At 53.0% G+C, this 14,277-nt stretch overlaps 1 protein-coding gene across 2 annotated transcripts in view; it reads left to right on the top strand.

Moving 5' to 3' along the window:
* PRKCB (protein kinase C beta) overlaps nucleotides 1-14,277 on the top strand; it is a 101,872-nt gene that overhangs the window by 53,362 nt on the left and 34,233 nt on the right. For both annotated transcript variants that reach the window (XM_057398068.1, XM_057398066.1), the window contains exons 6-8: nucleotides 9,805-9,961; nucleotides 10,346-10,480; nucleotides 11,950-12,046. In XM_057398068.1, the coding sequence (XP_057254051.1) occupies nucleotides 9,805-9,961; nucleotides 10,346-10,480; nucleotides 11,950-12,046 (389 nt within the window). The remainder of the gene's footprint in view (nucleotides 1-9,804; nucleotides 9,962-10,345; nucleotides 10,481-11,949; nucleotides 12,047-14,277) is intronic.

Below are 14,277 nucleotides of genomic sequence, written 5' to 3'. Positions count from 1 at the left end.
CAGCCAGGCAGTGCTGGACTCTGCTCTATCCCAGGGACCCAACAGCCACCCGTTTGGGAGCCCCTTGTCCCTCATCCCGGTTTCCTCTGTCCTGGAACTCCTCCATTCTCAGCTTGTGGCAGAAAACAGGATTATCCCATCCCTAAAGGCTTTGAGTTCCTAGGGGATGCTGCTTCCCCCACGACCTGTTAGGCACATTGTGAAACATAAACTGTGCTCTTGTAAAGCCTCTTGTTCCCTGCACGGAGAGATCAGACTGGAGATGTGACTCCCTGTTGGGGGCTGGTGCCTTGGGTGCTGGCGGGGGTAGGAGGCAGGCAGAGCTCTCTGTGGGCACTGCAGGCAGCTTGCGCAGAGCTGGGTAAGCAGGCAGCTCCGGAGGTCCAGTTGGTCTCTGTAGGGTTCCCAAGCTGTTCACAGCATGAGTTCAAACCACGGGGTGTGAAATGCCACCTTCCTGCCCACGCTGCAAACGGGGTGCCGGGGGGTGCCAGGCTGATGATGCTGATAACAAGGACCAGATCCTCCAGCATCGCACCGATCTGGTTCCGGCAGGCCGGCTGGGCTGGCAGCAGGAGATGCTGTGACATCCACAGGGTTTGCTTCAGTGGGATGGGGTCAGCTCTGGGGTGTCCCACTGAGCTCAGCACCGCTCTGATGAGTGCCAGGGGGAGTGTGAGGCTGCGGGGCTGAGCTGCTGCTCTGGGATGCTCCTTGCTGGGAGGGCAGGCTCAGCAGAGCCAAATGAAGACAGCTACAACCTGTGTGATCCCAGCCTCCCAAACCAGCCCGTCCTGCCCCTTCTTTATTCTGATGAGGGGTGATCTGAGCCCGTCCTCAGGGTGTTGGGTGACCTGTTACAAGGGCCTGTGGGGACAGGCCAAGGGGAATGGCTTTAACCTGCCAGAGGGGAGACTTAGAGGAGCTCTTAGGCAGAAGCTCTTCCCTGTGAGGGTGCTGAGGCGCTGGCACAGGGTGCCCAGAGAAGCTGTGGCTGCCCCATCCCTGGCAGTGCTCAAGGCCAGGTTGGACACAGGGGCTTGGAGCAAGCTGCTCTGGTGGAAGGGGTCCCTGGATGAGCTTTAAGGTCCCTTCCCACCCAGACCATTGTATGATTCTATGATCCAGGAGTGCAGAGAAGAGCCAGGATCATCTCTGGCCTAATGAACCATCAGACGTGTTTTCAAGAAGAACATGAAGTTGCTGAAAATATTCATGCAAAAAGTGTGACATTAACACATTAAAAATGTGTTAATTTGGGGGTTTGATTTGTCCCTAAAGGAGAGCTTCAATGAACCACACAGAGCTTCCTTTCACAGAACCCTGCTTCCCAGGCACCTTCCCTCTGGGGGATGAGGCGGGACTGGTACCCAGCCTCCCATCGCTCCTGCTGGCACCGGAGCTGTGTTCCCATAGCTCCAAAGGGAAGGGAGAAACTCCCCCGGCCCCTTTCTGTGCAGCTGGATTTTCCTTCCTTCAGCTGGCTTTGAAAGGCTGTTTTATTTCTGGCCCTTTATGGAGGTGTTGGTGATAGCATGTCATCTGTTGGCTCTTCCAGAAGGCAGGAAGCACACTGTGCTCCCCAGCTCTGCTGCAGAGCTGATGGAGGAGTGGGAGCGCTTGGAGGAGGAGGAGGGAGCACACTGGGCATGCAGCCTGTCCATCCCTCCTGCCCTCCAGGCTGGTGAGGGGCTCGGGATTCCCACTCCATAACTTGGAAGGAGGTGGAAAAGTCTGCTCAGACCAGAGCACGCGTGGGCACCCAGCCCATGGGAGCCGTGTGCTGTGGGGACACAGGCTGGGCACTGCTGTTTGTGCTGCCAGGGAGGGACACGGACATGAAACTTAATGATGGACCTTGTCTGGTGTGTGGATGGGGTTTCCTGGCCCGGGAGCTGCACTAAGGGGTGGATGAGCCTCTGCTCCCATAGTCAGTCCCAGTATTTGTCAGCATGTTCCAACACTCTGGGTGCTGTCCCTGCTCCAGGCCTGTCCCTGGGTGTGCATGGAGCAGGCAGAGGCTCAGCAGAGCATGGGCAGGATTGCCCATACTGGCAGGCAGAGCTTGGTCGCACCAGACTGAAATTGGGGTGCTGGGATCCCTGTTTTCCCATATACATCTCTGCTGGCGCAAGCAGGAGGTGCAGGATGCTGCAGCGGGCTGAAGCTGTTGGGCTCTGTGCCCAAGGGACTGTCAATGGTGCCTTTGGTCCCAGTAAAACACAGGGCAGGATCTTCTCTCTGTCCCACCAGGGATGGAGACCCTTGCCCAGAGCTTCAGTGAGCTGACCCATGGCAAAAAGCATCACATCTGTGGTGTCAAACGCGGGAGGCCCCTGTTGCTGGCCCTTGGAGCGAGCAGGGCTTGGCTGGGCAGGGAGAGATGCCTGCAGGCGGCAGCACAGGCACAGCCAAAGCTTTTCCTTCCTCATTTTATCATCGACTTGAGGAATCTGTCAGGATTTTGCCGTGTGCCTTTTGGCAGCGTGGTTTTCTATTTAAAACCTGCTCTTTCTGAAGCAAACCTTTTCCTCACGGTGCGAAACGCAGCTTTTTGCTTAAACAAAGTGCGTTGTTTGACTTGGAATGACCTCTTTGGTGAGCTAGCTGCCTAAAAAGCTGCATCTGCTTGCATCGTCCTCTCTGAAGATGACCATGGCCGGTGTTTCTCCCCCCCAATCTATGTGATCTGAGACCTCCTCTGTGTGATGGCAGCAGGTAGGAGACGCTGTGGGTCCGGTGTGGTGAACATTCCCCATCTTCAGCTCACAAATGAAGCTCAGGAAAGGAGGAGATGTATTTACACCTAACACAGACTCACACCGTGAATCCCACTGCTGCGGGCTGTGGGTTTGACCCCAAACCTGCCATAGCATAGGGATGGAGAAGTGGGTGTTGTTCAGGGATGGAGCAGCCCCGGGTCAGCCGTAGGCTGTGCCAGGGCTGTGCTCATGCTCTGCTTGTGCACAGCTCTTGGCACAACATGGGCCTGCCTACGGCACGGTCTGCCAGATACTGGGATTGTGAAATCATAACAATAACATGCGAAGGATCCAAATGTCAATGTTTTTAACCCGTTCTTGGTTCTGAAGAGCCAGGATGAATCTCAGAGCTGGAGGGGAGGAGGCTGGCGAGAGCATCCATATCCGTCCTTGGGGGGCCGCTGAGGCTGCGGGCAGAGGCAGGGGTTGAAATTCAGTAGCCAAACCCCCGGTTCGCCCAAAATCTACAACATGTGCACAGGACAGCCCAGGCTTTGGCTAATAATAGGGCAAATAAATGGCACCTTCCTAACGCGTGTGGCTTGGTGCTGTTGGCTCAGCGTGTCCCCCAGCTCCGTGCTGGGAACTCCATCAGCCAAAGGTGGTTTCCAAAATGCAGGAGGTTTCTGAGGGCTTGTTAATAAGGGGACAAACCAGTCTGCATCTCGTCCAGGAACACTTGGATACGCGCTCTTGGCAAGCGCTTCTGAAGCATCGACACGAGCTGTGTGGGGACTGTGTGATCAGCATCCTGCGCGTGAGCGAGGTCCTGAGATGGAGCTGGCTTTGGCTCAAGCCTGATGAGCCAAGAGCATAGATCAGAATCCCGGGTTGAAGGGACCTCAGGGATCAGCTGGTCCGACCATGTGTTGAATGTCCGGCCTTTCTGTGTGCTCAGGCTGGATGGTGTTGAAAGTGCTTATTTCAGTGCTGAACAGACCAGACCCAGGGAATCCGTGCAGGAGGCTGGAAAACCTCGAGTAGCTGGCTAGAAATGGCTGCCTGTGCTGGCAGCTCTGCTTTCAAAGTGTGTTGGTTTAAAACAGGGTAGAGCATCCCTGCAGTTGGTGCTGTGATGATTTGGGTCCCATGTGTGTCCTCGATGCAAGCGACCTGAGCTGCTGTGGGTCACCCTCCTGGAGACCATAAAGGGAGAAGCCTGTTCAGCGCTTTGGCTTCCTTACACCACAACATTCATAACGTGCTGTTTGGAGTCTCCTCCACTTGTGCCAAGGTGAATGCAAGTTGTGTGGTGTTTGGGAGGCTGTCGGAGCCTCTGGGACCAGTGGTGGCAGCCTGGGCATGGGGATGAGGACGGCTCTGTCGCTTCTCCTTGGGTGGCAAAATGAGCTCTCTGCTTCCCTCACCCACCATGTAAGCCATGGCAAACTCTTCCTCACAGCTTTGTCATACCAAGGAGGTAGCGTGGGCTGGTTATTTAGCTTGAATCATAGAATCACTGAGTCCCAGACTGGTTTGGGTTGGAAAGGACCTTAAAGCCCATCCAGCTCCAACCCCTGCCACGGGCAGGGACCCCTTCCACTGGAGCAGCTTGCTCCAAGCCCCTGTGTCCAACCTGGCCTTGAACACTGCCAGGGATGGGGCAGCCACAGCTTCTCACAACTTGAACCTCCTGCACCTTGAGCTGCTTGACAAAATAGAAGTCATCTTTTGGACCTGGTGAATGTGATTTAGGTATGTAGCAGTGCTCCGAGATGACTCAAACTGCCAAAGCAAGTTAGTTCCCTTTGGATGCTGCTTAACCATGCTGTCCTCTGTTGCTGTGTCAGTGTGTTCATTGCTTGTCTCAGGGAAGTGGTGACCTACAAGCTCTAAAGGCAGAAAAAACTCGACAGATTTATGCTGCACGTTCAGGGGTACATACGGGAGATGGAGACGGTTCAGCATCTTCAGGTGACTGAGCCCTGTCCATGTGAAAGCGCAGTGTGTCCTGTCCTTGTGCAGGGGCTGCTGGAGGGCTGGGACAGTGTTGGGTTCCCTCCTCTCTCTTGGGAGTCCAGGGTGGCTCCTCCGAAGCCAAGTCCACAGTGGGAGCTGTGGAATGAGGCTCCATCTGAGGTTACAGCAGAGGCTGCCGGAACCGGAGCATTGCTATTTACCGAGCTGATGAAGTACAACATTGACCAAAACTGAAACCAATTACTCTGTGATTAGATAAACGAGCTGGAAGTGTGTTAATTAATAATCACCAGCCCAGGACGACGCAGCCATAATGAGTCCCGAGCCTTTCCTATTGCAGAAGCATGTGCAAATAGATGCTCCTACAGAGCATCAATTCAGCGTTTTAACACACGAGGGTGTTAATCCCAGCGCCGGGTGCTCGCTGGCATGTGGCTGCTCCCGGCTGGAGCTGCTGTGTGCTGCTGGAGGGAGGAAGATGAGAGCCGCAGGACAGCCCAAGAGCATCCTCTCTCTAAATCCTGTCCAGGAGGTGTTAAAGGGGGTGCCACAGGCACGGCACAGCACTGCTGGCTGAGCCTGAGGTGAGGTGCTCAGGCAGGGATGGGGTGTTGAGCTCTGACCGCTCCTTGCTGTGAGCAGGGCTTTCAGAAGGGTATTGTCCTTGGTGGGCAGTGGGAAGCAGAGCTCTCTGCCCTCACTGTGTGGTGGTGGCCTTGCTTACTCAGAGATGAAGGTGAAGGATTTGGCAGCCGGTTTAAGCTGTCTTTGAGAGCGGGGTGGGAGTGGGTTTTGTTGTAGGCTTTCTTTTTTGAACATAAAAGTGAACCCCCATATGGCGCTGCATATTTAGCAAAGAACTTTCTGGTCTTTATTTATCCAGCATACTCATCTTGCCTTCCCATGGGAGCCTGGCAACCTATGGCATTTGGCAGCTCCGGTACTGCCGGTCCCGCTTCTCCAGGGTGCAGCTCCTGCCGGGGCTGGAGCAAGGGCCTTACCCTGCTCCCACAGGCACTGTGAGCTCCTGCCCATGGCCTGAAGAAGCTGCTGGAAAGGGCTGTGTTCCTTCCTGCTTTGGGCATTTGTTCCAGTGCTGTTTCTCCCCGTGTTTTCCGTTGGAGATGTGGGTGTCTGAAATCAGTGTCTCTTCCCAAGCCTGTTCCTGCAGTTACGGCTGGCTGAGTAATTAGAAGATGTTGTCTGAATAATTTGGAAGCTATTGCACATATTGGACAGGAAAATATTCACATATCACTCAACCAGCTCTACCTGCCCTGCCCTATGAGGTGGAGCTGGTGCCATCTCCTTCCCTGGCGATGAATTGGTGTCCCCAGCCCATTGCAGCACTCCCTGGGTAAGGGAGAGGCTCTTCCTCACAGAACACCCCCTGAGCATCCTTGCTGGTGTGCAGAGGATGTGTCAGCATGGCCCCAACCCCAGATCCCCCCTGGCTCCAGGGAAGTCCAAGGCTTTTCAGTGCCTCCTCCTGACTGCAACCAGAGCAGCTTCTCTTCAGCTTGGTACCCAAAGTGATTTAAGACCAGCTGCTGTAAATGGGATTGTAATATTCTTACTCATCACTATTAATAATGATGTTACTACTTCTTAATGATGCACAAAGCTGTCAGAATGTGACTGATATGAAAGTAATTTCCATGAAATTCAACTGTCATAGAAATGCTGGGAGCGGTTGGAGAGGAGCGCGCTCCTCCCGAGGCAAGGTATTACTGCTGCACCTCTGGGGGCTTTTATTTCTCTTTCACTTAATTGTTGATTTCTGCTTGAAAAAGTCAGAGAGTTACTTAAGGTCAGGCAGAAGCGTTTGGGGTTTTTTAAATGAATAGATAAAATTATTCCCATTAATGAAATTCTTAGGCCTGCATGCTGAGATAGTAACAGAGGTAATCAAATCTCATGCCTCAGGGCATAAACTGATTAACTGTGAGGGTCAGGTATTACTTTTTCTGTTCCTTAAAGAAGCAAACAATGGCCTGATAAATGTTGAAGCCTTATTCATTTGTCTCTGGCGGACATTACATTGGTGAAACGTGCAGCACTGATTCAGTGTGAGATGATTTTGCATCCTCTCTCTGTGAGGGGACGTGGTCTTGTTTGATCCCCATGGGCAAATGGCTTCTGAGAATCACAAAATAGAATCATAGAATAGTTTGGGTTGGAAAAGACCTTCAAAGCTCATCTTATCCAGCCCCTGCAATGAGCAAGGACACCTTCAACAACATCAGTTTTGCCTGGTTGAGTGGTCCTACACGACGGCAGTGGGTTGCGTTTGGTGTGGAGATGGGATGTTCCCCCAATGCTCCAACATCTCCCTATGATGCAGATGGCCAGGGTCATTGAAAATAGGGTTTTGTAATCATTTTCAAGCTAGGAAGGTTATAAAAGGAGTCAGGCAGTGCCTCGGCAGGACTTACCGTGGGGCTTTTCACTAATACACTTCTGTGTTTTATCATTCAAAAGCATGGTTATAAAGATTGCCTTTTTCCCTATCAAAAAAGGCTCAGATAAAAGCTTGTAACAATGATGAGAAAATATGTATTCTTCTCCTCTGTGATAAGGGGTGAGGGAAGGCGTTTCGGCTCTATCAGTGCAGAGCCTTGGCAGGGCCCTTGGAAATTAAACCCATTACTTGGAGATCTCCCCCAGCAGATTGGAAGCCTGTCTGCTCATGTGGTACAAAGCTTGGAGCAGAAGGGTTTGCCTGAGAGTCCCCAATGAGCCGCAGAGTACTCGCTGTGCATCCTCTGAAGTGCAGAGTGGGGATTGATGTCCAGGCTTTGGGGAAGACTCATTAAATGGCACATGCAAGTGATTGTTAGGATGTTATAGAACTGAAGTCTCACTGTGTGTCGCGGGGAATGGTTACAGACAGAGGAAGGTGTGACTGTTGGGCTGGTGGTGCTGTGCAGGTTAGTACATGGATGAGGTTGGTGCAGAGCAGGTAACACACATCAGGGGCTGGTGCTGCTGTGGGTTTCTACCCATGGAGAGGTGGATGGCCCAGGGCAAAGCTGACCCGAACTCAGAGAGCAGCCTGTGCAATACAGAACACATTGGCAATAACTGATTGGCTTGAAAGACACCCACGTGGCTGGTGTTTTATTGTCCTCCAGAGACAGGCTGACAATGCTGGGCTGGGTCAGCCTGGAGAAGAGAAGGCTCCTTAAGAGGAGACCTGAGAGCAGCTCCAGTGCCTGAAGGGGCTGTAGGAAACCTGGAGAGGGGCTTGGGACAAGGGCCTGTAGGGACAGGCCAAGGGGAATGGCTTTAACCTGCCAGAGGGGAGATTGGGTGAGCTCTTAGGCTCTTCCCTGTGAGGGTGCTGAGGCACTGGCACAGTTCATCCCTGCTGGGAAGATGGGCTGACTGCTGCTTAAACACCTTACAGGAAGAGACTGCCCGGGGGACCAGAGCCTCCCCACATGTCCTCTGCTTCTCACACTTGAGCACAGAAAGCTGTTTGTAAGTGCTGATGCTGCATCTGCATCCCTGACCCCATGGACCACTGGTGAGCCTCCATCTCCCAGCAGAGATCTGACCTGCCCCAGGGACCACGGATCCGCAGCGAGGTCGCTGTACATCACTGCTATGGGGCTGTCAGGGATGAAGTCATTCCTTCCCCTTCTGCCGGAGGGGCAGGAGGTGGCTCTGGCTCCTCAGACCTGTCTGGGAAATATCCAGTGCTGTGGAATCGATAGAGCTGCTGGGCACCCGCAATTGGGCAGCAGGCAATTCCCAGCAGGCTCCCCTCTCTGTGCTTCACGAGCTGCTGTCAGGGGTGTCCCGTTTGATAAATGAGCTGGTTTATACATGCAAACTGGAGCTTTGGCTACGAGCTTTCTTCCAGAGCCGGAAATTGGGCGATGCTTCAGGAGGACAGCAGCAGATTGCAGATTTCGGAGCATTCATTTGCTTTTCAAACCTATCTGGCTCCCAGCCTTGCCTTGGGAACGCCTCACTGGAGATTTGGGAACAGAGCAATTGTGTTTGCTCTTGCTGACTCTCTGAAAGGATCTCCTAACATCCTGCAGCACTGCACACGCAGCTGGATTAGGGGGTGAAGCTGTGTCCCCAGTGAACCTTGCAGCAGAGCTGGCTGATCCAACGGGAGCTTGGGCAGTGCCACGTTCCCTGTTCCCGGCACAACCCATGGGCCTGATCCTGAGGCGTGCACTGGCCTGGGGAGCTGATGCTGCACCAAGGAGGAGCTGGGGGCTCTGTAACCACAGGGCTTGGCAGGATCAGTGCTGCCTGCACAGACCTGGGGGGGTTTGGGTTGGAAAGCCTGAGAAAGGCACCACAGGAGCTGTGAGCACCGGCTGCAGTGCAGGGGAGGGGAGTTCCTGCTCTGGGCTCCCAACGAGGAGCTTTTCCCCCAGTTACAGCCCTGCTCCATCACATCCCATTGGACTTTCCATCTCTGGTGTCTTTATGGGGCTTGGAGGGAAGACAAGACCCTTCTCCCAGGAGACAAACTCTGACTTAATCTGGGGAGAGATGCTTGTGTCAAACTGACTGTATTCAGGTTGTCAAAGCTGCAACCCAATTGCAAGCGGACGAGGTTGCCCACAGGTTTGCTCTTGCCTCTTCTGCTCCTGCTCCCTTGGACATCCCCTTGGGACCATGGCATCTGAAGCCAAGGGGCTCCAGAGGGAGAGCTCTGTGCTCAGCCACTGGGCTGGTGGATCCTGGTGCCAGCTGCACCCTGTTCTGTTCCTATTTCCACTCTCCATGGGAAGTACCATCCCGATGCTCCCACCTCTCCCAAAAGAAGGATGCAAATCAGTGTAATTCTGCTTACCAAGGTGCAAAAGCAGCTTTAAACTGTTTGAACCCAAGAGCAAACAACAAATCATCCCATCAGAAAAGGAAAATTATCTTTAGTTGCTCCTTCAGCCTCCCTCACCCGTTGGAGCTGTGCTTGCTTTGCGTTGGTAACTGCACGTCACTCCCCATGGAATGGCTGGGTCTGCACATACTCGGTTTTGGTTCCGGTTTTAATCGCTGTTTTCACACTTGCTCTTGGCGCACAGGGAAGTTGTCAATTGTTGGGTATTTTTGTACTTTGGATACTGAATTTAATCCTTTCTCTCTTCCCCAGTAAGAGATGCTAAAAACCTAGTTCCTATGGACCCTAATGGCTTGTCAGATCCCTACGTGAAGCTTAAACTAATCCCTGACCCCAAAAACGAAAGCAAACAGAAGACCAAAACTATCAAGTGCTCCCTGAATCCTGAGTGGAACGAGACATTTAAATTGTGAGTAGAAGAAAAACGTTTAAACTTTTCAACTCCTTCTTCTCACCCCTAAGAACTAATGGGATTGGGTTTGCACTGATTTAATTATTCAGAGGCATTAAGCCGATTCAATGGGAAATAATTCCTTTTGGTCCTGTAAGTGGGACTCGGAAACAGGCAAACCTCTGCCCTGCCCCCTGATCAGAGCTGAGTGTTTGAGGGCAGGAATTCCGCATCCTCCGTCTGAAATGGATGTGGTTGGGAAATTAAATATTAGAGCATTGAACACTCACTGAGGACCATCCTTTCCGTTTGCATCCGTGCTCTTACGGAGTGTTCAGGGGCATGGTGGTGCAGCAATGGCTTCTGGAATTAAACCAGCCCTCTCTCTTTGCTCTCTTCCAGCCAACTGAAAGAGGCGGACAAAGACAGGCGGTTGTCTGTGGAGATTTGGGACTGGGATCTGACCAGCAGGAATGATTTCATGGGCTCCTTGTCCTTCGGGATTTCTGAGCTGCAGAAGTCAGGAGTCGATGGATGGTAAGAGTGGCGATTGCTTTAAAAACACAGTGGGCAAAAGCAGCTCTGATGGGTTTTGTACCTGGTGGAAGATGTGGCAGCCCATTGTCCCTCACCGGCATCCTTCTGTTCAAGGACCAGCAGTCACTGTGGCTCCCATGGAGGGTGCTGCTCCAACAGGATATGGGTGTCCTGTGGGTGCTGGGTGCCTGAGCGTCCCTGCATGGGCTGGCTTTGTGTCACCTCCTGTGTCCTTCTGCCCCTCACAGCATTGCTGGAGGTGGGGTTTTCCTTCCCGTGGGCAGGAACAACCATGGGTGGCTCTGCCTGGTGTCCCCGCAGGCTCTCACTTCCCAAGCATTTGCCAAGCCAGCATTTTCCAGCATTTTCTGGTTGCATTCCTTGGTGTCTGAACCGGGTAGGAGAGCCGGGCTGTGAGCTCTGTGACTGTGATGTGTGGCAGGGACAGCCCTTCCACAGCACTCAGACGAGCAGAACCCGTGCCAAGGGGCACTGTTCACCAGGAAGAGGAATGCTCCAGTGCGTAATTACCCTTGTTCCCATATGGAAGGTGAGCATTGTGGGTCTGTGACACCGCACTGAATGGGTCTCTTCATTTCCATTTTATCTCCCCCAGCAGGACACATGCTGCTTATTTCCTTGTTTTTTTTCCCCAGCCACTGATGCCTGAGAGCTCTGCTCCCTTTCCATGTCAAATGTAATAACTGGAAATAGACATTATGTCTTCTGGAAACCAAAACCTGTGCTGTTCATTTGCATTCCACCAGTTGAGCAAACACCCCTGACTCCGTCTTGCCTTTTCCACCACGGAAGGAGTATTTATCTCTTTTAAAGCAGGGAATGGAGAGGAGGAGAAGGAGCAGATGGGCTGGACATCCACCTAGGACCGGGCCCTCCTTGGATCCTGCTGCCTCCGTGGTGTTCCCAGGGAGCCCTGACCCATCATAGGGCTGCAGCAGGGTCTGGCTGTGATGTTGTGCGGCTCAGTCTGCGAGCCCCTGTTGTCACAGACCAGACCCTGATGGAGATGAGGCTTCTCCTCTGGAAAACGGGAGAAAAGTGTCCCTCCCCCCCCGATTCCCAGTCTCCTGTAGGGATGCGTGTGTTGGCTGGAGCCGGTGCACTGCCACAGCCTGGTTGTTTTCCCAGCCTTTTAGAGCTCCTGTAAGTGGAAATGTAAGTCACAGCGTTTGGCTGGAGTGCACTCTAGAAGGAGCTCTGATGTATATTTCATACCTAAACAACTGCAGTGAAAACAAGCTTAAAGGAAGAGCCTGCCCCTCTGTTATCCCCTTTGTCCCTTCAGTGCAGGCTCTGGATAGCACCCAGCTGATTCCCAGGCTCAGGCTTTGCCCTGGGCTATGTGAGACACCTCAGATCTGAGCAACGCTTCCATGGTTTCTGAGCTGCTGCTTGACCTTTCCCCCTGCCTCCCACCCTGGCCTTGACATCTCCCTGTGTCCCTCCAGGTTTAAGCTGCTGAGCCAGGAGGAGGGCGAGTATTTCAATGTCCCGGTGCCTCCGGAGGGAGAAGAAGGAAACGAGGAGCTGAGGCAGAAGTTTGAGGTGAATTGATTTCTCCTGCGTATCTGGGGGTTTTCTGTGCTGCCTCCTGCCATGCCCTTCGCAAGGGACCCTCCCTGCCACCTCGGAAAGGAGCAGTCACTTCTGGGGGGTGAGGAGATGAAAGAGATGCAAACGATGCTTTAGCATTTAGGGCAGGTTGAAGATACAGCGGATTATTGCGCAGCGCAGTTCTGTGTAATGCCTTGTGCTCTGCTAGGGGTGTGCTTGGTCCCCTGCCCCTGCCACCGGTGAGCAGGAAGGAGTCTGACACCATTTCTAAATCCTTTTTCCTCGCAGCACAACAAACACTCCACTTTCATGTGCTCTGTTTCAATGTCTTTCTGTTAGGGCTACGCAATTCACCATTTGTGGTGGCCAAAAGAAGTACAGCTCAAAGGGGTTGCACGTTATCATCAGTTAACGTGTTTCCAACACTTAATTCCGATTGAAGAGGGGTGAGGATAGTGGATGGCCCAGAGTGACCTGATGTAACCGTGCTCCTGATGCCAGCACGTGGTACAGCAGTTGTACCCTCTGAGGTGCCATATAACAGGATTTGTTCATCCGTTTTTAATGTCATGCTGCTGATTATGAATTAATATCATCAACTGAGGTGAATTAAGATATTAATAGAATTGGATTTGGATCTGGTCTCGGGAAGGAAACCTCTCTGAGCCTTTGCACATCATGGCAGCCCCTGTGCCCAGCCGGGTGCACTGGGGCCAGGATGGGGTTTGAGGAGGACAATGGCTGGGTGAGGTGGCGCAGGGCACCAGCGATCCCCGTGGGGGCCCAGACCCTGCACATCCCAGGCTTCACACCGCAAAAGCACTGCGGGAAGCTGCCAGTTCTGCTCCATCTTTATCAGCAGCTTGCTGGGACAGGTTGATGGATGGGAGCCTCAGCCGCTGCTATAGCACAGGCTCAGGTGTAGTAAATTCACGCTGACAAATGGAGCCAGGCAGTGAAGGTCAGGTGTGTTTTTAACACAATATGTGAGCAGTATTTGGCACGGTTCAAACCTTAAAGAGGTCTTGAGATGGTGTGAGCCTATTAAATGTAGGTTTAAGGTCTTTTGTACTCACTTAGAGACGTTAGAGACACTCGATAGGCAAAGCAGGACACTTCAGCTGCGGTGATGATCTTCACCTCTTCCCGGCTCTTATTTTGGGCTCATCCCTGGAAAGCCCTCTCCCTCCTGGCCAGGCTGCCTGCTGATACCCTTGTGTCAGGGATGCTGGGCTGTGTCTGTGTCCTCACCTTGTCTCCTGGGGACATCCTGTGTGAACGACTGCAGGTTGAGTGCGAGACCGAGGGTGGTTGCAGCAGCCCCTCTTCAGACACAGGCTCGGGAGCAGCTGCAGGCAGCAGGAGGGACCCGAGGTCACTCTCACCCTTGGGTGGTGGGAACGCTGTGCTGAAGCTGGCTGCTTTGCTGGGATGAAGTGAATGGGAATCCTCTTCCTTCTCCCCTCTTTGTGTTGCTCTTTTCCCCTCTGCCCAGGGCTGAAAGCCTTGCCATGCTTTGGTCCATGCTCCATGGGGTCCCACGGCCAAGCGCAGTGCTGCTGGGCTGCGGATCTGTGGAGGAATACGGGCTCCTCTGGAACAAAGCTCTGCTTTTGGGTGTCATTTAACAGAAACATAATAGTGCCCTCGTATTTTATTGCAGCTTGTTCTCACAGAGGTTAGTTTGGTGTCAGGGCTGATCTGATGAGATTGTTTTTCATCTGTGATAGAGTATTCAGGAAGCTTTCATGGAACATAGCTGCTGCTAAGTACACCTCCCCTTTGAAGATGGCTTTGAACTGCAACAGGGTGAGGGTTGCTGAAGGCAGAGTCACACAGCACAGGCCTGGTTTGGGGGAGACACAGAGGCTGCTGCTGTTGGGTGTCCCAGCGTTGGATCCTCATTGCCTTTGACTGGTACCTGAGCTGATCTGAAGTAGAATGCTCTGATTCAGCATCCCCTTCTTGTGGGGACGTTGCAGAAGCCTAAGGATTACAGTGAGGAAAACTGCTTGGACGCTGGGAGAGGTGACTGCTTCCTTGTCAGTGCATGCCCCTTTCCCATTGGAAAGCCATCACATCCCATGTGCAGCTCTGCGCACATAGCAGCAGGTACCAGCGGCTGCTGGGAGGGTTCTGCCTCCCCCCCGGTGCAGAGCTGATGTTGGCAATTCCCAGGGTCGATTCCCTTAGTTTTCAGTGCTGGAGTTTTTGGGATGCTT

The sequence above is a fragment of the Pezoporus wallicus genome, unplaced genomic scaffold (assembly GCF_028554395.1).
Source record: "Pezoporus wallicus isolate ANWC-B61680 ecotype Strahan unplaced genomic scaffold, APGP_CSIRO_Pwel_v1 contig_6274, whole genome shotgun sequence".
Lineage (NCBI taxonomy): Eukaryota > Metazoa > Chordata > Aves > Psittaciformes > Psittacidae > Pezoporus > Pezoporus wallicus.
Note: the sequence above shows the minus strand (reverse complement) of the source record. Positions and strands in the feature narration are given on the sequence as shown.